This window comes from Dendropsophus ebraccatus, chromosome 5 (assembly GCF_027789765.1).
Source record: "Dendropsophus ebraccatus isolate aDenEbr1 chromosome 5, aDenEbr1.pat, whole genome shotgun sequence".
Taxonomy (NCBI): Eukaryota; Metazoa; Chordata; class Amphibia; order Anura; family Hylidae; genus Dendropsophus; species Dendropsophus ebraccatus.
Genome location: NC_091458.1, coordinates 161923751 through 161945362, shown reverse-complemented (window position 1 = coordinate 161945362; position 21612 = coordinate 161923751). Strand labels below are relative to the sequence as shown.

Sequence of the window (21612 nt, the reverse complement as noted above, 5' to 3'; positions counted from 1 at the left end):
CCAAAAGTTGTGGAAGGAGGATGGCACTATGCTGTTTATAGAATTCCCCGGGCAGCCCGTCCACCCCCGGGGCCTTTTCATTAGCTAGGGATTTCAAGGCCTGTTCCAACTCCTCAATAGTGATTGGTTCGTCTAAGTCTGAGTCCGACAGTCTAGAAGTGTATAAGTCTTTATAGAAGGAGCTAAGACCTGCTAGAATGTCCTTATCATCCGTGACCCGTCCAGTCAGAGGCGATACCAGTTCAGCTATATGTGACAGCCCGGACTGAGCCCTAACAACCATTGCTAGCATATGGCCCGTGCTCTCCCCCTCGTGATAGTAGGCCTGTTTTGTAAAGAACCTCTTATTTTCCGCTACGCTTAGCTGGTGTTCCTTAAGTAAAGACTGCGCCTCCTCCCAATTGCTAAGGCAGCGAGGGGAAGGGTCAGCGATATATGTCGCCTCAGTTTCCACCACCCTCATTTCATATGATTTAGCTAGTGCTCTGGTTTTACTTTTATATCGGCTAATCTGCTGTATGTAAAGCCCACGGACATAAGCTTTCATGGCTTCCCATATTATAGCCCTAGTTGTTGAACCCACATTGTGGACAAATTCATTAATAGCCTTCTCCATAGACCCATTCACGTCCACTAATTGTAGCCAGAAGGGATTTAATTTCCATATTGGTCCCCCCCCCAGGTATTATGTGGCCCCATTGCAATCGAATATATAGAGGGGAGTGATCCCAGATGCTACGGGGCAAATAATTAATGTCTCGAATATAAGGTAGCAGAGCATCATTTCCCATAGCTCAAGTTTACCTGCTAGTTGGACAATTTTGGCACTCCTGTCCTTCTTGATCCTAGCCCCCTGCTGAATCAGGGTCCCCCTAACAGACTTCAATGCCTCCCACTGCAAAGGCAGGGCAGTATCATTAGAGTGGTCACTGATGAAGTTAGTGATTGAGCAACAGTCGCCTTACATGCCGTGTCTTTAAGGAGCGACTCGTTCAGCCTCCACGTCCATTCCCTGGGCACCACCCCCGGCAAAAGCAATGACAAGAAGACAGGAAAATGATCAGACCACAAAGCATTACCTATTGTGGCCGTGGGAGTAAACGTAAGAGCATACTGAGCAATGAAAAACATGTCCAGCCTGTCATAGGTGCGATGCGCATCTGAGTAGTGGGTAAAGTCCTTGTCCCTGGGATGAAGGATGCGCCAAACATCCACCAGACCATGGAGACCAAGGACTGACCGTGCCATAGCATATTCGGAGAGTGGCACAGCAGTTTTGCCGGAGGAGGTATCCAGGGAAGGGTCCATGACCAGATTGAAGTCCCCCCCCCCCCATCAGAACGCCCTCTATAAACGTAGAGGCCGCTCTGAGTATGGCCCTCAGTGTACTGCCCTGACGTGAATTAGGGAGATAGATGTTGCCAATAGTATAAATCCGGGCCTGAATGTCAATCTTAATGAAGGCGTACCTCCCTTTAGGGCTGGTTAGTGTATCGAGCAGTGTGTGTGGCAGCGACTTGTGCAGTGCTATGAAGACCCCCTTGGATTTGGCATCAGGGTTAGTGCTATGTGTCTATACATTATAGTAATTAGTCCGCATACGAGGGGCATGAGCAGTCTGGAAGTGTGTTTCCTGTAAGAGTAAGATATGCACTCTCTGTCTATGCATAGAGTATAGGATCTGAGACCGTTTTTTGTGGGACATTCAGTCCCCTGCCATGTCTTCCCTCCCACCCGCCACGTAGGACAAAGAAAGAAAAGGAGGGTAGGAAAGAAAGGGGTAAAAAAAGAAAAAGGAAGATGAAGAAGGAAAGAAAAAAAGAGGAAAAAAAAACTGAACCTGCAGTCAGAAAAAGAGGATTACCAAGAAAGATAACCCCCGTTATAGGAGATAGATAGATGATATACTACCAGGAGTAACCCAAATTGGTATAGCAACGCTCTAGGCGTCTATTCTAGAGAGGGACGGACTAACAGATGAAGGTCTGTAAATCCGTGACAGAACACCACAAATGAAAACTAAATATGTAACATGAGCACAGTCTATACGCATATGTAACATTCTAAATCAGAAAGCACCCCATAAGAAACTAGCTAATTAGGCACACAGAAGATCCCAACTCCCCCCTCACCCACATCCTGAAACATAGAAACTAATATAAATCATGCATCCAAAATACCGTAGCCCTGTGGCCCTGGACATATGCCCAACGAGCAGCAAAAGACATAAAAAAAAACAAATCAAAAAACGAAAAAGATACAGCCTATTAGTTTAAGGCGATTCAAGGCAGCATGAAACCCCCCCGGAATGCCCTCAGTCACCCGACGTTGCCAAGCCAGTAAGGCGAGATCTGCCCAGGGTCGTCGGAGGAACTGGATCCCAATCCGGTAGAGTCATCTGAGGCAAATCCAAAGCGGATAGAAAGGCAGGCAAGTCCTCTGGTGTATGCAGCTCCAATCGTTTGCCGCCCCTACGGACCACCAGCTGAAACGGGAAGCCCCAGGAGTACTGGATTTCACGCTCTCTTAGCAGTTCCAGCAGGGGTTTAAGAGCCTGTCTTTGAGATAGGGTAGCTCTGGAAAGGTCCTGGAGGAAAATCAGCTGAGCTCCATCAAAATCGACGAACTCCATGCCGAGCACTGCCTTCATAATTTCGTCTTTTATAGTGGTGAAGCCTGCAGATGACATCACGAGGCCGGATCACATCATTAGAGACTGGTCCCAGAGTACGATGGGCTCTGTCAATCTCAAACTCAGCCCCCGGCGGTCGACATAGAAGAGTAGTGAACAAATCCTGAAGTGACGGGATGAGATCAGCAGCTCTGGTCGCCTCAGGAAGCCCTCTAATACGGATGTTGTTCCGTCTGCTGCGATTCTCTGCGTCATCATCAAGCCTGTAAAGATGACGGATTTGCCTCTCTTGATTAGCAAGTGTAGCCTGGACATCATCCACCATTGGTAACCAGGGAACCATGTTCAGCAGCAATATCAGTAACTTTCGTCTCCAGAGTGTGCACATCAGATTTGAGGGAATTGATTTCCTGTTTGTATGAGGTTTCCAAGCGCTCCACAAGCTTTTTCATATCTGAGCGCGTAGGTAGCAGTTTCATGTATTCTTTCCAGTCCCACTCTGTACCATCCTGCATAGGGTTAACAAATGCAGCAGAGCTGGTGGGGTGCAGATCACTGCCCCTAGTGGTGGAGAAGGGAAGTGCAGCAGGGGATAAGGAAGACATGGTGCCTGCCAATACTGAACCTGTAGCTGGGGAACAGGCTGTGTCTCTGCAGGGAGCAGGATTTGGGGATCCCTCAGCTATCCTCTGACTGAGGCTGGGGGTGATGCCGCGTTGGGACTGAGGCTGGAGAACACTGCCACCCCAGGATGAGGGCCAGGGGACACCGCTCCCCAGAGGTGAGGACCGGAGGAGACTGCTTCCCCAAGGTGGGGGCTGGAAGATATTGCCGCTCAGAGGTGAAGGCCGGGGGACACCGCTGCCCTGGGAGGGGGGCCAGGAGATGCTGTATCACTGGGGCTGGAACCGGGAGGCTCTGGTCCCATATCAGCAGCCGGAGGCCTATTCAAGTGCTGGTGGGAGGGCTGTGCTGCCCCCGTGTCAATGTGGCCGCCGGAGCCCGGCAGGGTAGATGTGGTCAGGACCGGGGCCAGAGCTCTTACCGCAGTGTCCAGGAGGCAGAACCGGCTGGTGGGGGCTATCTGCGTCGGCGCTGCTACGGGCATGTATGCGGACTCTGTTGCTGCTGCGGCAGCCTCTCTAGTCACGCGGGAGCCAGAAGTCACGGAGGCTGCAGGCTGGGCAGGTAGGCCACGACTTGCGGTGGTGAAAAAGCGGTCCAGGCTACCCCGGGTGGGCTGGGGATCAGATGGTGGTGTGCCTGCCTTGGTCCTCCTTCGGCCCCGAACCATATGGGGTACAATCTGGCGAAATTAGGGTGCTTATGAAGGCTGTCTGGTGCCCTGTCTCCGGAGCTCGCAGAGGGTGCGTGCTCACTGCTCCATAGCCAGGCCACGCCTACGATAGTTTGTATACTTAAGTATAAAATCAATCGTAATAACGAGCAAACAATGTGTACATAACAAATATTTGCAAACGATTTTATGGTCATCGCAAAAGATGCGATTAACGACATATAAACAAATTTTCATTCGTTGTTGGTTGCTGCATACAAACAAAGATCATTCAATAATTATAAATGATATAACGATTGTTCGCACGATAATCGCCCTGTGTAATAGGACCCTTAGGGGGGGGGGGGGGGGGGGGGGGGGGGGGGGGGGGGAGTCTTTCCCATGAGTTTTCCAGCTTCATCAAATGAATATTTCTTCTTAACCGCCCTTGGGAAGAATCCCCTCCTATCCAGTTTACTCCAGCAGGAGTATTATCAAAGGTGACCACAGGTGCACGTTAGTTGGAGTTTGGAGTCTCTTTATTTGTCTTTCACCAGAGACAGAATGGTAGCCACAGATGGAACTTCTGCTGCAATCATCTTTGAGACACAATCCTCACAAGTTGGCTTGTCTTACTGCTTAACCTGCACAATCTGCATTCTCTATGCTTTGAAGATCTAGACTTTTCAGCAGAGTCATGCTGATAACACCAGTAGATACAACACAAAACCCCAATCAGGATCTTTGTAGTAGTAAATAAGTGGTCATCCCACCAACCCCCGCCAGGGGAAAAGACTACACAGGTATACTGGAAGCTGGTGGCCCAGAGGATTCCTTTTTGGTCTCACTGCTAGACACCACAAACCACTTTATCTGGGAGCAGAATGCTGGGCAACTCTCAACACGTTCATCTTTCTGCTGGGCCACTAACTAGGAAGACCTCAGGCATTAGACGTCACTTCCGTGCATCGGCCGTGCTACGTACAAACACATAGCATCACACCGAGAGCCTGTGTCCGGACTGGAAGTGAAGGGGAAGCGTCCTGCTGCAACTATCCGCACGCAAGGAATAACATCCTGGCTGTAGCTACAGATACCACACCACCTGCATAGATGACGAGTCTGACTTAAACTGACTGTACCACCAGGCCCAGGCTGAAGCACCGGAGGCGGGCCGACCCACCCCCAGTAGGAAGAAACCCCAGCCCCTCTTTGATAGGGTTCCATTGATTCTAAGGGAGTCACGTCATGGAGGGGATGGGGTTTCTTCCCACTAAGGGTGGGTCAGCCCGCCTCCAGTGCTTCAGCCTGGGCATGGTGGTACAGTCACTTTAAGACTGCTCCTGCGACAAGGAGTCATCCCAGAGAGAGGGGACAGCTCCAGCGAATCTTCATAGAACTAATTACGACTCCACTGAGCCTCTGTACTCCAGGTCTCCCGCGGCGACAGGAAACTACTGAGAATGAGAGGAAGGCCTATTTTATTCTCCAGGTTTCTTCTCCCTGGGACAAAGTCCCTCTCCCTGGTGGTGCCATCACATCAAGCAGAAATCTACAGGCAAATATAGGCTTTTTGTATAATCCTCACATTGACGCCTGCCAGTAATAATGACGCGGTTCAGTAGCACATTACACACTCCAAAGCAAGTAGTGAGATTTTAATGTAAAATATACCAAAGTAAATATATCTCGTCACCCACTACATTTTCTATAGAAAGAATAGAGAAATCAATAGAGTTTTAAATGCCCAGTCACTTGATCGATCAAGTTGGCTGGGCCTGGTCCCACACCTAGGACAGTTCGCGATCCAGGAGCAATCTGGGTACGACCAGCATCCTGTATCAAACTAATGGCTAATCCCAGCTGCTTGGCTTGAGAGAGAAGTTCAACTAGTGCGCCTTCATCTGGTGCTTTTACTACTACTTTTGGTTGTCCGCAGTATTCCCATTGCTTCAGCAATTCTGGGTTTCTTCTTTGGAGCTGCTTGTAGGCGGATACCGCAGCATGTGAGCACTGTGCAGCCACTTTTCCTTTTCCCATTTTTAAATCATTACGCACTACTAACACCATCTTGAATTCGCCACTCTCTCCCATTACACTTGCTTCACTTCCCATATCATTCCCTGCAACGCTTGTGAGGCTTCGGGACCGTCGGCAGGGACCACGCAGGCGCCAGCCAATAAAAACACCACATGCCATTCCTGCTGCAAGTGCCAGAGTCCCAGGATGTGAAAAGTAATCCATTGGCAATCTAAAAAAAAAAAAAAATCAAAGAAAATGTATAGCAATGTTAGACCTGTACAGGAGAAGAGACCAGGACAAAAACTCCTTGGAATGCTGTGACCGGGCCAATTTCATTTTTGCATTCTTGTTTATTCCTTCTCACCTTCTAAGAGCCATAGCACTTTTATCGTTAAACCTACAGGGCTGTTTGCTCCATGATCTCTACTTTTTACAGGTACCATATTTGTGTAAATGAGACATTTTGATCGATCTTTAGAAAATTTTTCTAATTTAACACTATTGTTATATTTTACTAAATCGGACAATTACGTACGCTGTGTTATATAATAACTTTATTTTTATTAACCTCACACACCCGACGTCCCCTCTCCCTCTCCTCACACACCCGACGTCCCCTCTCCCTCTCCTCACACACCCGCCGCCCCATCTCCCTCTCCTCACACACCCGCCGCCCCATCTCCCTCTCCTCACACACCCGCCGCCCCATCTCCCTCTCCTCACGCACGCGACGTCCCCTCTCCCTCTCCTCACACACCCGACGTCCCCTCTCCCTCTCCTCACACACCCGACGTCCCCTCTCCCTCTCCTCACACACCCGGCGCCCCATCTCCGTTCTCTCACACACCCGCCGCCCCCTCTCCCTCTCCTCACACACCCGCCGCCCCCTCTCCCTCTCCTCACACACCCGCCGCCCCATCTCCGTTCTCTCACACACCCGGCGCCCCATCTCCGTTCTCTCACACACCCGCCGCCCCCTCTCCCTCTCCTCACACACCCGGCGCCCCATCTCCGTTCTCTCACACACCCGGCGCCCCATCTCCGTTCTCTCACACACCCGCCGTCCCCTCTCCCTCTCCTCACACACCCGACGTCCCCTCTCCCTCTCCTCACACACCCGACGTCCCCTCTCCCTCTCCTCACACACCCGACGTCCCCTCTCCCTCTCCTCACACACCCGCCGTCCCCTCTCCCTCTCCTCACACACCCGCCGTCCCCTCTCCCTCTCCTCACACACCCGCCGTCCCCTCTCCCTCTGCTCACACACCCGCCGTCCCCTCTCCCTCTCCTCACACACCCGCCGTCCCCTCTCCCTCTCCTCACACACCCGCCGTCCCCTCTCCCTCTCCTCACACACCCGCCGTCCCCTCTCCCTCTCCTCACACACCCGACGTCCCCTCTCCCTCTCCTCACACACCCGCCGTCCCCTCTCCCTCTCCTCACACACCCGACGTCCCCTCTCCCTCTCCTCACACACCCGACGTCCCCTCTCCCTCTCCTCACACACCCGCCGTCCCCTCTCCCTCTCCTCACACACCCGCCGTCCCCTCTCCCTCTCCTCACACACCCGACGTCCCCTCTCCCTCTCCTCACACACCCGACGTCCCCTCTCCCTCTCCTCACACACCCGACGTCCCCTCTCCCTCTCCTCACACACCCGACGTCCCCTCTCCCTCTCCTCACACACCCGACGTCCCCTCTCCCTCTCCTCACACACCCGGCGCCCCATCTCCGTTCCCTCACAAACCCGCCGCCCCGTCTCCCTCCGTTCCCTCACACACCCGGCTCCCCGTTCCCTCACACACCCGCCGCCCCGTCTCCCTCCGTTCCCTCACACACCCGCCGCCCCGTCTCCCTCCGTTCCCTCACACACCCGATGTCCCCTCCCCCTCTCCTCACACACCCGGCGCCCCGTTCCCTCACACACCCGGCTCCCCGTTCCCTCACACACCCGGCGCCCTGTTCCCTCACACACCCGCCGCCCCGTCTCCCCCCGTTCCCTCACACACCCGGCGCCCTGTCTCCTCTCCCTCCGTTCCCTCACACACCCGCCTCCCCGTTCCCTCACACACCCGCCGCCCCGTCTCCCTCTCCTCACACACCCGCCGTCCCCTCTCCCTCTGCTCACACACCCGCCGTCCCCTCTCCCTCTCCTCACACACCCGCCGTCCCCTCTCCCTCTCCTCACACACCCGCCGTCCCCTCTCCCTCTCCTCACACACCCGCCGTCCCCTCTCCCTCTCCTCACACACCCGACGTCCCCTCTCCCTCTCCTCACACACCCGACGTCCCCTCTCCCTCTCCTCACACACCCGACGTCCCCTCTCCCTCTCCTCACACACCCGACGTCCCCTCTCCCTCTCCTCACACACCCGCCGTCCCCTCTCCCTCTCCTCACACACCCGCCGTCCCCTCTCCCTCTCCTCACACACCCGACGTCCCCTCTCCCTCTCCTCACACACCCGACGTCCCCTCTCCCTCTCCTCACACACCCGACGTCCCCTCTCCCTCTCCTCACACACCCGACGTCCCCTCTCCCTCTCCTCACACACCCGACGTCCCCTCTCCCTCTCCTCACACACCCGGCGCCCCATCTCCGTTCCCTCACAAACCCGCCGCCCCGTCTCCCTCCGTTCCCTCACACACCCGGCTCCCCGTTCCCTCACACACCCGCCGCCCCGTCTCCCTCCGTTCCCTCACACACCCGCCGCCCCGTCTCCCTCCGTTCCCTCACACACCCGATGTCCCCTCCCCCTCTCCTCACACACCCGGCGCCCCGTTCCCTCACACACCCGGCTCCCCGTTCCCTCACACACCCGGCGCCCTGTTCCCTCACACACCCGCCGCCCCGTCTCCCCCCGTTCCCTCACACACCCGGCGCCCTGTCTCCTCTCCCTCCGTTCCCTCACACACCCGCCTCCCCGTTCCCTCACACACCCGCCGCCCCGTCTCCCTCCGTTCCCTCACACACCCGTCTCCCTCCATTCCCTCACACACCCGTCTCGCCCCGTTCCCTCACACACCCGTCTCGCCCCGTTCCCTCACACACCCGGCTCCCCGTTCCCTCACACACCCGCCGCCCCGTCTCCCTCCGTTCCCTCACACACCCGGCTCCCCGTTCCCTCACACACCCGCCGCCCCGTCTCCCTCCGTTCCCTCACACACCCGGCTCCCCGTTCCCTCACACACCCGCCGCCCCGTCTCCCTCCGTTCCCTCACACACCCGCCGCCCCGTTCCCTCACACACCCGGCTCCCCGTTCCCTCACACACCCGCCGCCCCGTTCCCTCACACACCCGCCGCCCCGTTCCCTCACACACCCGCCGCCCCGTCTCCCTCCGTTCCCTCACACACCCGCCGCCCCGTCTCCCTCCGTTCCCTCACACACCCGCCGCCCCGTTCCCTCACACACCCGGCGCCCCGTCTCCCTCTGTTCCCTCACACACCCGCCGCCCCGTTCCCTCACACACCCGCCGCCCCGTTCCCTCACACACCCGCCGCCCCGTTCCCTCACACACCCGCCGCCCCGTCTCCCTCCGTTCCCTCACACACCCGCCGCCCCGTCTCCCTCCGTTCCCTCACACACCCGTCTCGCTCCGTTTACTCACACGTTGGTTCTGTCAGCCGCTTCCTGGTCCTGCCTGTCGCTATTATATGACGTCACCAGCGCGTTACCGTCCCTTCTTGTCCCGGGCAGGGCGCTGTTTGCCGGGTGTCACCACATGACGGGACGGGGAGGGATCCCAGCAACACCCGCGCACATAAATTACCTCCGCGTCCTCACTGTCTACGTCTCGTCTTGTGGGAGGACGTAGGAACCAGTGGGCGGAGCCGAGTGAGATGACGCCACTTCCGGTGGAGTGACCCGGCGAGTGTGACAGATCGGTGTCTGGAGGCAGAGGAAGGGGTGAGTGTGTGCACGGCGGTACCGGAGCCGCTCGGTCATTGGCGGTGTTATTGTACCGGTAACAGCGCGGGAGATGCGACCATTACCCGGCGCCCTCCCGTCATATGATGTATACATAGTATATACCGAGCAGTGATGGCCGCAGTCTATGGGGGAGTATACAGCTCAGCTATAAGGACCAGGGGGGGGGGTGACTGTATATATTACACACTGGGGGGGGGGTGACACTATATATTACACACTGGGGGGGGGGGTGACACTATATATTACACACTGGGGGGGAGGGTGACACTATATATTACACACTGGGGGGGGATGACACTATATATTACACACTGGGGGGGGGGAGGGTGACACTATATATTACACATGGGGGGGGGTGACACTATATATTACACACTGGGGGGGGGTGACACTATATATTACACACTGGGGGGGAGGGTGACACTATATATTACACACTGGGGGGGAGGGTGACACTATATATTACACACTGGGGGGGAGGGTGACACTATATATTACACACGGGGGGGGTGACACTATATATTACACACTGGGGGGGGTGACACTATATATTACACACGGGGGGGGGGTGACACTATATATTACACATGGGGGAGGGGTGACACTATATATTACACACTGGGGGGGGGGGGTGACTATATATTACACACTGGGGGGGGGTGACACTATATATTACACACTGGGGGGGGTGACACTATATATTACACACTGGGGGGGGGTGACTATATATTACACACTGGGGGGGAGGGTGACACTATATATTACACACTGGGGGGAGGGTGACACTATATATTACACACTGGGGGGTGGAGGTGCAATATCTTACACACTGGAATATTGCACCATATTTTGTGTGCTGTTTGTGTGTGTGGGGGGGGAGGTCACAGTGTATGTTATGTGTGTGTGGGGGGGAGGTCACAGTGTATGTTATGTGTGTGGGGGGGGAGGGTCAGTGTATGTTATGTGTGTGGGGGGGTCATGATGTGTGTTATGTGTGGGGGGGGAGGGTCAATGTATGTTATGTGTGTGTGGGGGGGTCATGATGTATGTTTGGTTGTAGAGGATGCCTGTAAGTCATCAGCCCCCCAGTCACTGACCAGTGGAGACCCGTGGAGCGCGTGTATGATCAGTATACCTCCAGGAAATCCCCACATACTGATCCTTTACACTTCTGGTGACTACAGACAAATTATATCTGCAACTAAACGACTAATCGCACCCCCACTGACGTCCAGACAGGACCGGTATCCTTGAGTAACGGAGGACTGCCCCATACCCCCCCCCCCCCCCACTGACGTCCTGTACAGCTCATCCAGACAGGACCGGTATCCTGGAGTAACAGAGGACTGCCCCATACCCCCCCCCCCCACTGACGTCCTGTACAGCTCATCCAGACGGGACCAGTATCCTGGAGTAACGGAGGACTGCCCCATACCCCCCCCCCCCCCCCACTGACGTCCTGTACAGCTCATCCAGACGGGACCAGTATCCTGGAGTAACAGAGGACTGCCCCATACCCCCCCCCCCCCCCCCACTGACGTCCTGTACAGCTCATCCAGACAGGACCAGTATCCTGGAGTAACAGAGGACTGCCCCATACCCCCCCCCCCCCCCCCCCCACTGACGTCCTGTACAGCTCATCCAGACGGGACCAGTATCCTGGAGTAACGGAGGACTGCCCCATACCCCTACTGACGTCCTGTACAGCTCATCCAGACAGGACCGGTATCCTGGAGTAACAGAGGACTGCCCCATACCCCCCCCCCCACTGACGTCCTGTACAGCTCATCCAGACGGGACCAGTATCCTGGAGTAACAGAGGACTGCCCCATACCCCCCCCCCCCCCCCCCACTGACGTTCTGTACAGCTCATCCAGACAGGACCAGTATCCTGGAGTAACGGAGGACTGCCCCATACCCCCCCCCCCCCCCCACTGATGTCCTGTACAGCTCATCCAGACAGGACCAGTATCCTGGAGTAACGGAGGACTGCCCCATACCCCCCCCCCCACTGACGTCCTGTACAGCTCATCCAGACGGGACCAGTATCCTGGAGTAACAGAGGACTGCCCCATACCCCCCCCCCCCCACTGACGTCCTGTACAGCTCATCCAGACGGGACCAGTATCCTGGAGTAACGGAGGACTGCCCCATACCCCCCCCCCCCACTGACGTCCTGTACAGCTCATCCAGACGGGACCAGTATCCTGGAGTAACGGAGGACTGCCCCATACCCCCCCCCCCCCCCCCACTGACGTCCTGTACAGCTCATCCAGACGGGACCGGTATCCTGGAGTAACAGAGGACTGCCCCATACCCCCCCCCCCCCCCCCCACTGACGTCCTGTACAGCTCATCCAGACAGGACCAGTATCCTGGAGTAACAGAGGACTGCCCCATACCCCCACTGACGTCCTGTACAGCTCATCCAGACGGGACCAGTATCCTGGAGTAACGGAGGACTGCCCCATACCCCCCCCCCCCCACTGACGTCCTGTACAGCTCATCCAGACGGGACCGGTATCCTGGAGTAACAGAGGACTGCCCCATACCCCCCCCCCCCCCCCCCCCACTGACGTCCTGTACAGCTCATCCAGACGGGACCAGTATCCTGGAGTAACGGAGGACTGCCCCATACCCCCCCCCCCCCCCACTGACGTCCTGTACAGCTCATCCAGACAGGACCGGTATCCTGGAGTAACAGAGGACTGCCCCATACCCCCCCCCCCCCCCCCCCCCCCCCCCCCCACTGACGTCCTGTACAGCTCATCCAGACAGGACCGGTATCCTGGAGTAACAGAGGACTGCCCCATACCCCCCCCCCCCACTGACGTCCTGTACAGCTCATCCAGACGGGACCGGTATCCTGGAGTAACAGAGGACTGCCCCATACCCCACCCCCCCAGCCCCCACCACCCCCACTGACGTCCTGTACAGCTCATCCAGACGGGACCAGTATCCTGGAGCAACGGAGGACTGCCCCATACCCCCCCCCCCCCCCACTGACGTCCTGTACAGCTCATCCAGCTCATCATGCTTATAGTGACACCATATGGACGTAATGGACCTTTAATCTGGCCGTGTATGTTACCCCTCAGATCTGGAGGGGGCAATTAACCCTTAGGGGACACAGCCAGTTTTCATTTTTGCGTTTTTCGTTTTTCCCTCCTCGTGTATATAAGGCCATAGCGCCTGCATTTTTCCACCTAGAGACCCAAATGAGCCCTTATTTTTTGCGCAACTAATTGTACTTTGCTATGGCAGATGTAATTTTTGCCTAAAATGTGCCGGGAAACCAGAAAAAAACTATATGTGTGGTGAAATTGAAGAAAAAAATGTTTTTTTTTTTATTTGGGGGGGGGGGGGGGTTGTTTTTACTATGTTCGCCCTGGGGTAAAACTGACTCGTTATATATGTTCCTTAAGTTGTTACGATTACAACGATATATAACATGTATAACTTTTATTTGATTTGATGGCTTGTAAAAAATTAAAACCTTTTAAAGAAAATATACGTTCCTTACAATCGCTCCATTCCCCGGCTTATAGCGCTTTTATCCTTTGGTCTATGGGGCTGTGTCAGGTGTCAGTTTTTGCGCCATGATGTGTTCTTTCTATCGGTACCTTGATTGCACATATACGTCTTTTTGATCGCTTTTTATTTCAATTATTCTGGATTTGATGCGACCAAAAATGCGCAATTTTGCACTTTGGCATTTTTTTGCGCTGACGCCGTTTACCGTGTGAGATCAGGAATGTGATTAGCTAATAGTTCGGGCGATTACGCACGCGGCGATACCAAACATGTTTGTTTATTAATTTATTTATTTTTATTTATAAAATGGGGAAAGGCGGGTGATTCAGACTTTTATTAGGGGAGGGGATTTTGTGTTATTAAAAATACATTTTTCTTTTACTTTACACATATACTAGAAGCCCCCCTGGGGTTAGGGTTATTTCCCCCCTGGGGTTAGGGTTATTTCCCCCCTGGGGTTAGGGTTATTCCCCCCCTGGGGTTAGGGTTATTCCCCCCCCTGGGGTTAGCGTTATTCCCCCCCCTGGGGTTAGCGTTATTCCCCCCCCTGGGGTTAGCGTTTTTCCCCCCCCTGGGGTTAGCGTTATTCCCCCCCCTGGGGTTAGCGTTATTCCCCCCCCCTGGGGTTAGCGTTATTCCCCCCCCCTGGGGTTAGCGTTATTCCCCCCCCCTGGGGTTAGCGTTATTCCCCCCCCCTGGGGTTAGCGTTATTCCCCCCCCCTGGGGTTAGCGTTATTCCCCCCCCCTGGGGTTAGCGTTATTCCCCCCCCCCTGGGGTTAGCGTTATTCCCCCCCCCCCCCTGGGGTTAGCGTTATTCCCCCCCCCCCCTGGGGTTAGCGTTATTCCCCCCCCCCCTGGGGTTAGCGTTATTCCCCCCCCCCCTGGGGTTAGCGTTATTCCCCCCCCCCCTGGGGTTAGCGTTATTCCCCCCCCCCTGGGGTTAGCGTTATTCCCCCCCTGGGGTTAGCGTTATTCCCCCCCCCTGGGGTTAGCGTTATTCCCCCCCCCCTGGGGTTAGCGTTATTCCCCCCCCCCTGGGGTTAGCGTTATTCCCCCCCCCCTGGGGTTAGCGTTATTCCCCCCCCCCTGGGGTTAGCGTTATTCCCCCCCCCCCTGGGGTTAGCGTTATTCCCCCCCCCCCTGGGGTTAGCGTTATTCCCCCCCCCCCTGGGGTTAGCGTTATTCCCCCCCCCCCTGGGGTTAGCGTTATTCCCCCCCCCCCTGGGGTTAGGGTTATTCCCTCCCTGGGGTTAGGGTTATTCCCTCCCTGGGGTTAGGGTTATTCCCTTCCTGGGGTTAGGGTTATTCCCCCTGGGGGACTTCTAGTATATACACTCTGATCTCTCATAGAGATCCATGCAGTATAGTTATACTGCATGAATCCATGAGATCAGTGTTCTATTGCTTTTGGCTGCTGCAGCCAAAAGCAATAGAATGCCGAGCTGGGATCAGCGCCATTACGGCGCAGACCCCGGCCCGGGATGGATGCGGGGATCGCCCCCCCGCAATCGCGCCGCAGGGGGGCGATCCCCCCACTAGACCACCAGGGATGGATATGAGCAAGTATTTAGAAGCAGCTGTCAACTTTGACAGCTGCTTCTAAGTACTTAATTAGCGGGCACGGCGATCGGACCGTGCCCGCTAATAGCCGCGAGCCCGGGCTACATGCGGCACCCGGGATCGCGGCAGTTCAGAGGGGGGGGGGGGGGGGGGTCCCCATAGCGGCACGAGGATGTTCAATAACGTCCTGGTGCAGCTATGGGTTAATATTCCGATGGGTCTAGATGAGAAACTGGAATGGTTTTTAGGGTTCAGACCAATAAATGATATACATCTTTCCAGTACCCTCCTATATACCGTATACTATATACACTATCCCTTCATTACAGAAACAAATTTAATGTTACAATGATTCAGTGAACTTGTAAGCAGCAAGCGGAGGCTCTGGCGCTTAGTCTGATGTCACTATGAGGGGGTCAATAGACCAAATGTAACACCAATGTGTACTAAGAATTAGCCAATTCAGGGTATGTGCACACTGTGGAATCCGGATCACCCGCTGTGGATTCCGCAGCTCGCCCCCGGCGACGCACATCTCTGTCCATGCCACAGACTCCATTCTATGGTCCCTTCCGCAGATTCCGCCCTCCGCCCAAAGAATGAACCTGAATGAAGAATGGATTCTATGGCTTGGGCGGAGATGCATGGGCGAGTGGTGGAATCCACAGTGGGCGAGCATGGATTTCACAGTGTGCACATACCTAAAGGGGTTGTTCCAGTGTGCAGAGTTATTCCCTCTCCATACGATCCCTCAGATTGGGGGGCTTCTTACTGTGAGACCTGAGACTCCGGCTAGAATAGAGCGGCCGGTTACACATGCACATTGCCGCTTCATTCATTCTTTATGAGAGGTGCAGAGACAGCTGAATGCTATACTCCATGGTCTCTCCCAACTAGCAGAAAGGATGCCGGATTCTTGTGGACTATCAGTCCCACGTCAGCATACCCATAAAGCCTTACTGTCCTATGAAAACAACTTTCCACGTCATCACTCCTGAGTAAGGGTCCTATTACATGGAGCGATTTTTAACGACTAATGATAAACAATCGCAAACGAGATTGTATATCGCTAACCAGAAATCGTTCACCATATTACACAAAACGATATTCGTTAGTTACGATCGTTACTATGATTGTTTATTCCTTCTGATCCCAGAAAAACAATGAACAATGCGATTACACTGAACGATTAGTGAAAAATTAGGAACTTGAACGAACGTGGAATTGCAGCGAACGATTTACGATAATTTTAGGTTCAGATCTATATCAACGATCAACAGCATACAAATGATTTTCCGATAGTTGCCGCAATTACACAGAATGATTATTGTTTAAATTCTAACTATTTAACGATATTTAACGATTTTTCGCACAATATTCGTCCTGTGTAATAGGGCCCTAAGTGTGGAGTGAACCTCAGAAAGGCGTCCAGGTTCGGCCAGGTGGGTGACCCTTAAAGCTCGGCATTCAACTCCCGGTGTCTGGAGAAGTGGGATGCTGCCCTAGGGAGTCCTGGAAAACAGGGATACAGCCAGTGGCCTAGGGGATCATCCAGTTTCTCCAGACGCCTGGAGCTGAATGCGGCTGAACCCGGACACTTTTCCCAAGTTTTGTATGAGAGGTTTTCATTATCACGTGATTGGATACAGGAGATGCCGACACCGGGATATCATGAAACTTTTTTGTCGTTTTTCATTTTCTCTTCCTTTATTCGTAAGCCGGTACAAGCCGTGACATAGGGACTAGGACAAAGTCCAGATTTTGTGAACACGTTTCACAGGTCAAGTGAGGGATCTGCTGCAGACTAAGCACTTAAGATGATTGATAAAGGTTTCTCAAGAAGCAGATTTCCTAATTCCTTAAAGTGAAACTAACAGCAGATTAAAGTGCTCCAACCTTCTGTTATGTTCTCCCAGGGCAGGAGACGCTGAGGGAAGTGGTGCTTTTCTTATCTTCATCCTCAGCGCCATCTTCCTGCAGTCTTCATGCTGTATATCAAGTGGTTTGGTGCATGGGACGCTGCTACCGGTCTTCCCTGCCTGCTGCCTCCCCAATGCTCTGCAGTGATGACTGTCACCAGAGCGCCCCCTGAATACTCCTCTAAGGGGCTGGCATATTGGTGCCCCAAGGGCCGTATTACTGCTAGTGACCCAGTGAGGAGGGGTCTCTCCTGTGCGGAGCACTCTGGATGCTGTGGGGGGAGAGTGAGGAGGGGTCTCTCCTGTGCGGAGCACTCTGGATGCTGTGGGGGGAGAGTGAGGAGGGGTCTCTCCTGTGCGGAGCACTCGGGATGCTGTGGGGGGAGAGTGAGGAGGGGTCTCTCCTGTGCGGAGCACTCTGGATGCTGTGGGGGGAGAGTGAGGAGGGGTCTCTCCTGTGCGGAGCACTCTGGATGCTGTCGGGGGAGAGTGAGGAGGGGTCTCTCCTGTGCGGAGCACTCGGGATGCTGTGGGGGGAGAGTGAGGAGGGGTCTCTCCTGTGCGGAGCACTCTGGATGCTGTGGGGGGAGAGTGAGGAGGGGTCTCTCCTGTGCGGAGCACTCAGGATGCTGTGGGGGGAGAGTGAGGAGGGGTCTCTCCTGTGTGGAGCACTCGGGATGCTGTGGGGGGAGAGTGAGGAGGGGTCTCTCCTGTGCGGAGCACTCGGGATGCTGCTGAGCTGTGGGGGGAGAGTGAGGAGGGGTCTCTCCTGGGCGGAGCACTCGGGATGCTGTGGGGGGAGAGTGAGGAGGGGTCTCTCCTGTGCGGAGCACTCGGGATGCTGCTGAGCTGTGGGGGGAGAGTGAGGAGGGGTCTCTCCTGTGCGGAGCACTGGGGATGCTGTGGGGGGAGAGTGAGGAGGGGTCTCTCCTGTGCGGAGCACTCGGGATGCTGTGGGGGGAGAGTGAGGAGGGGTCTCTCCTGTGCGGAGCACTCGGGATGCTGCAGGCTGGTTGGGCCTTGTGGTGCACCGCAGCCTATTACACTGACTTGTCACAGTCACCAGTGGACACAAGAGCTTCCACCTGGGAAGATTGCTCTACTGCAATAATTGATGGTAATGGGGATCCATGGCTTGGACTTTCTCTTTCTTTTTCATCTGGGGCCAGCCATTGATACTGTGTCTGGTCGGTGACAAGATGGCGGGCTGCCCTTGATGTCGTGAGGTGCAGATAAGCCAGACATCAGGGAGGCGGTGTAATAATTGCTGATAGCTGGAGCACAGTTTGTAGGCACTTTTACAATCCAGTAGCTTAGAGCTCTTGATGCTGGTGGCCTAGAATGGGCTATTGTGTATGTGGGAAGAGGTTTATGGTCACCTGTAACCAAGTGTGTCACTACGGGTGGGGTGCTGGGGGCGCTACGACCCCTCAGGGGAGCCTCAACGCTCCACACTCCAGCATTGTCTCTCCCTGGCCGGTGCGCGTCCCGCCTCACTGATTTAAAGAGGCAGTATGCCCTAACTGGTTTTTGCACCAAACACTGCCCTGACCTCCAATTGGAGCCTCTTCGTATGCTACTGAAGCATTGTGGTCCCAGCTCTCCTGCCAGTGGTTACTAGCCATGGTGCCTGGGCTTTCTACCATGTTCCAGCCTGCTGTCCTGCCTACGTGTCTCCAGCTGCACCTCACCCGCCACCGCTAGCTGGCCATCCAGGGATAGCGACCTGGGGGTCGCCTGCTACAACAAATCTGTCCCATTCTTGTGGGCTGTGGTGAAGACCAGCCACCCCATAGACTCCGCTCCCTGGTTCAATGGATCCACCACTCCAGTCGTTACACTAGGGAGCTTTCTGAGAGTACCTGGCATGATGGCCGCCTCTGGATCACAGAAATGTAATGAGATTGTAATGCACGAGACCCCCGCTTTATATACAGCTAATTTACATAGCTCCGCCCACCCCCTAAAAGCTATTACCGCCTGGGTATTTTACGAATACAGTCATCTATATTTTTATGTAGCTAATAACCATGAACCTTTCAACAAGCTTTGTATAAACCAGCAGTACAAGTATATAAACCTGCCTAGGATAAACCGAAATCAATCCTAAGATAAATATACAAGAAATGACATGGAAGACGAGATGGATCCTGGGGAAATCTGCTGCCAAGTCTCTTCTGCTGCTTAAGCAAATATAAGAAACTTTGTATTATATTTCATTAGAGAGAGAGGTTCTTAATCTTCTAATTTCTTTTATCTCCTTCCTCCTAAAACATCACTTCTATATTTCCTTCTCAAAGGGAATCCGCTCCCTGAGTGATGGCCTGAAGGCAGCTATATACCAGCTGTACTTACTGTATCCAGGTCCAGTCTCCTAAAGGCAGCTATATAACAGCTATACTTACTGTATCCAGGTCCAGTCTCCTGAGGGCTGCTATATAACAGCTATACTTACTGTATCCAGGTCCAGTCTCCTGAGGGCTGCTATATAACAGCTATACTTACTGTATCCAGGTCCGGTCTCCTGCTATATAACAGCTATACTTGCTGTATCCAGGTCCAGTCTCCTGAAGGCAGCTATATAACAGCTATACTTACTGTATCCAGGTCCGGTCTCCTGAAGGCAGCTATATAACAGCTATACTTACTGTATCCAGGTCCAGTCTCCTGAAGGCAGCTATATAACAGCTATACTTACTGTATCCAGGTCCGGTCTCCTGCTATATAACAGCTGTACTTACTGTATCCAGGTCCTGTCTCCTGAAGGCTGCTATATAACAGCTATACTTACTGTATCCAGGTCCAGTCTCCTGAAGGCAGCTATATAATATATACTTACTGTATCCAGGTCCAGTCTCCTGAAGGCAGCTATATAACAGCTATACTTACTGTATCCAGGTCCAGTCTCCTGAAGGCAGCTATATAACAGCTATACTTACTGTATCCAGGTCCAGTCTCCTGAAGGCAGCTATATAACAGCTATACTTACTGTATCCAGGTCCAGTCTCCTGAAGGCAGCTATACTTACTGTATCCAGGTCCAGTCTCCTGAAGGCTGCTGTCGTATAGGGATAAGACAGCACTCTGCAGTAGGGGGTGCTCATGGTTGGCAATAGTCCAAGTAAGTAGTAAAGGAAAATCCCGGCACTAACCAAGTTCTTCTTAGTGTACTTTTATTGCGGTGTCACATCATACAGGTACAAACAAGGAGGATGCGGTGTTTTGGCTTGTGGCTTCTATCAGCTCACTGCCCCCTGCCACCCCCCACATCTCTTATCTCTGCTCAGGACTTTGTCCATTCTTCAAGCAAAAGATCGATGACATCAGAGTAGAGGTACTATTACACGGAACGATAATTGGCCTGATTCGGCCTGATTGTGCATCACTACGTGTAAATGCGGTTTCTCCCCGGGTCCTGCGGTTTCTCCCCGGGTCCTGCGTGCTCTGTCAGCTGACAGGCCGCTCAGCCAAATACAGGCCACGGCGGTCCCAGCCTGTGTTTGGCTTAGTGGCCTGTCAGCTGACAGGCCGCTCTGAAGCTAGAGCGCGCGGGGCCCGGGGAGAAGCGGACCGCAGGAGCAGCCCTGGAGCGTGGTAGGTAAATTATATAGTTTAAGCAAGGGCTGCAAGGATATCTGTAGCAATGTTCTTGCAGCCCTTGTTAAACGATTATCGGGCCGTGTAATAGGCCCAGTAAACCAGCGCCGATCTAGCAGATTGGTGCTTGTTTACAGGTATTATCGAGCCCCCATCGGCCCGTGTCATACCACCCTAAGCTTCTCCTTACAGTCCCCTCAGCCCCCCCCTCATACCTGTCCAGTGCTCTTCCCCAATAACTCACCTCTCCACCATAACTGAAGAACACCCCCGTCCTTTCTCACCTTATCCCCAACCTCTCCTCAGCACTGGTCCCAGCACTAACCCATCTCTGACCTAATCTATCACTAACTTCTGGCGTCCTCCCATCTCCATACAAACATGCAACCATCACACCCATCCTTACACAGCCGTTGCCTGACCCTACCTCCTTACCCAACCATCACACCCATCCTTACACAGCCGTTGCCTGACCCTTCCTCCTTACCCAACCATCACACCCATCCTTACACACCCGTTGCCTGACCCTTCCTCCTTATCCAACCATCACACCCATCCTTACACAGCCGTTGCCTGACCCTACCTCCTTACCCAACCATCACACCCATCCTTACACACCCGTTGCCTGACCCTTCCTCCTTACCCAACCATCACACCCATCCTTACACACCCGTTGCCTGACCCTTCCTCCTTATCCAACCATCACACCCATCCTTACACAGCCGTTGCCTGACCCTTCCTCCTTACCCAACCATCACACCCATCCTTACACACCCGTTGCCTGACCCTTCCTCCTTACCCAACCATCACACCCGTTCTTACAGAGTCGTTGCCTGACCCTTCCTCCTTATCCAGCTACCGCCCCATCTCACTTCTCCCCTTTTCCTTAAAACTCCTGGAACAACATGTCTACCATTAACTTTCCTCCCACTTTTCATCCAACTCGCTTTTTGACTCCCTGCAATCCGGCTTCCGCCCCCATCACTCCACAGAAACTGCCCTCACCAAAGTGGCCAATGACCTGCTGACCGCCAAAGCCTCACGCCAATACTCTGTGTGCTCAGTCTCCTTGACCTATCTTCTGCTTTCCACACAGTCGACCATTCTCTCCTCTTAAAATTCTTTCATCTCTTGGTGCCTAGC

General features: G+C 54.2%; 2 protein-coding genes across 2 annotated transcripts in view; one reads left to right on the top strand and one right to left on the bottom strand.

Moving 5' to 3' along the window:
- Positions 1–5307: 5307 nt before the first annotated feature.
- Positions 5308–9805, bottom strand: PTRH2 (peptidyl-tRNA hydrolase 2). Its single transcript, XM_069971801.1, has 2 exons — positions 9538–9805; positions 5308–6159 (listed from the first exon to the last, which is right to left on the bottom strand). Exon 2 carries the CDS (start codon positions 6150–6152, stop codon positions 5637–5639), a length of 516 nt encoding a protein of 171 aa, XP_069827902.1. The 5' UTR covers positions 6153–6159; positions 9538–9805; the 3' UTR covers positions 5308–5636.
- The window catches only part of VMP1 (vacuole membrane protein 1), a 106090-nt gene continuing 94096 nt past the window's right edge, over positions 9619–21612 (top strand). The window contains exon 1 of the mRNA XM_069971800.1: positions 9619–9836. The gene's annotated coding sequence lies outside the window, so the exon portion shown is untranslated. The remainder of the gene's footprint in view (positions 9837–21612) is intronic.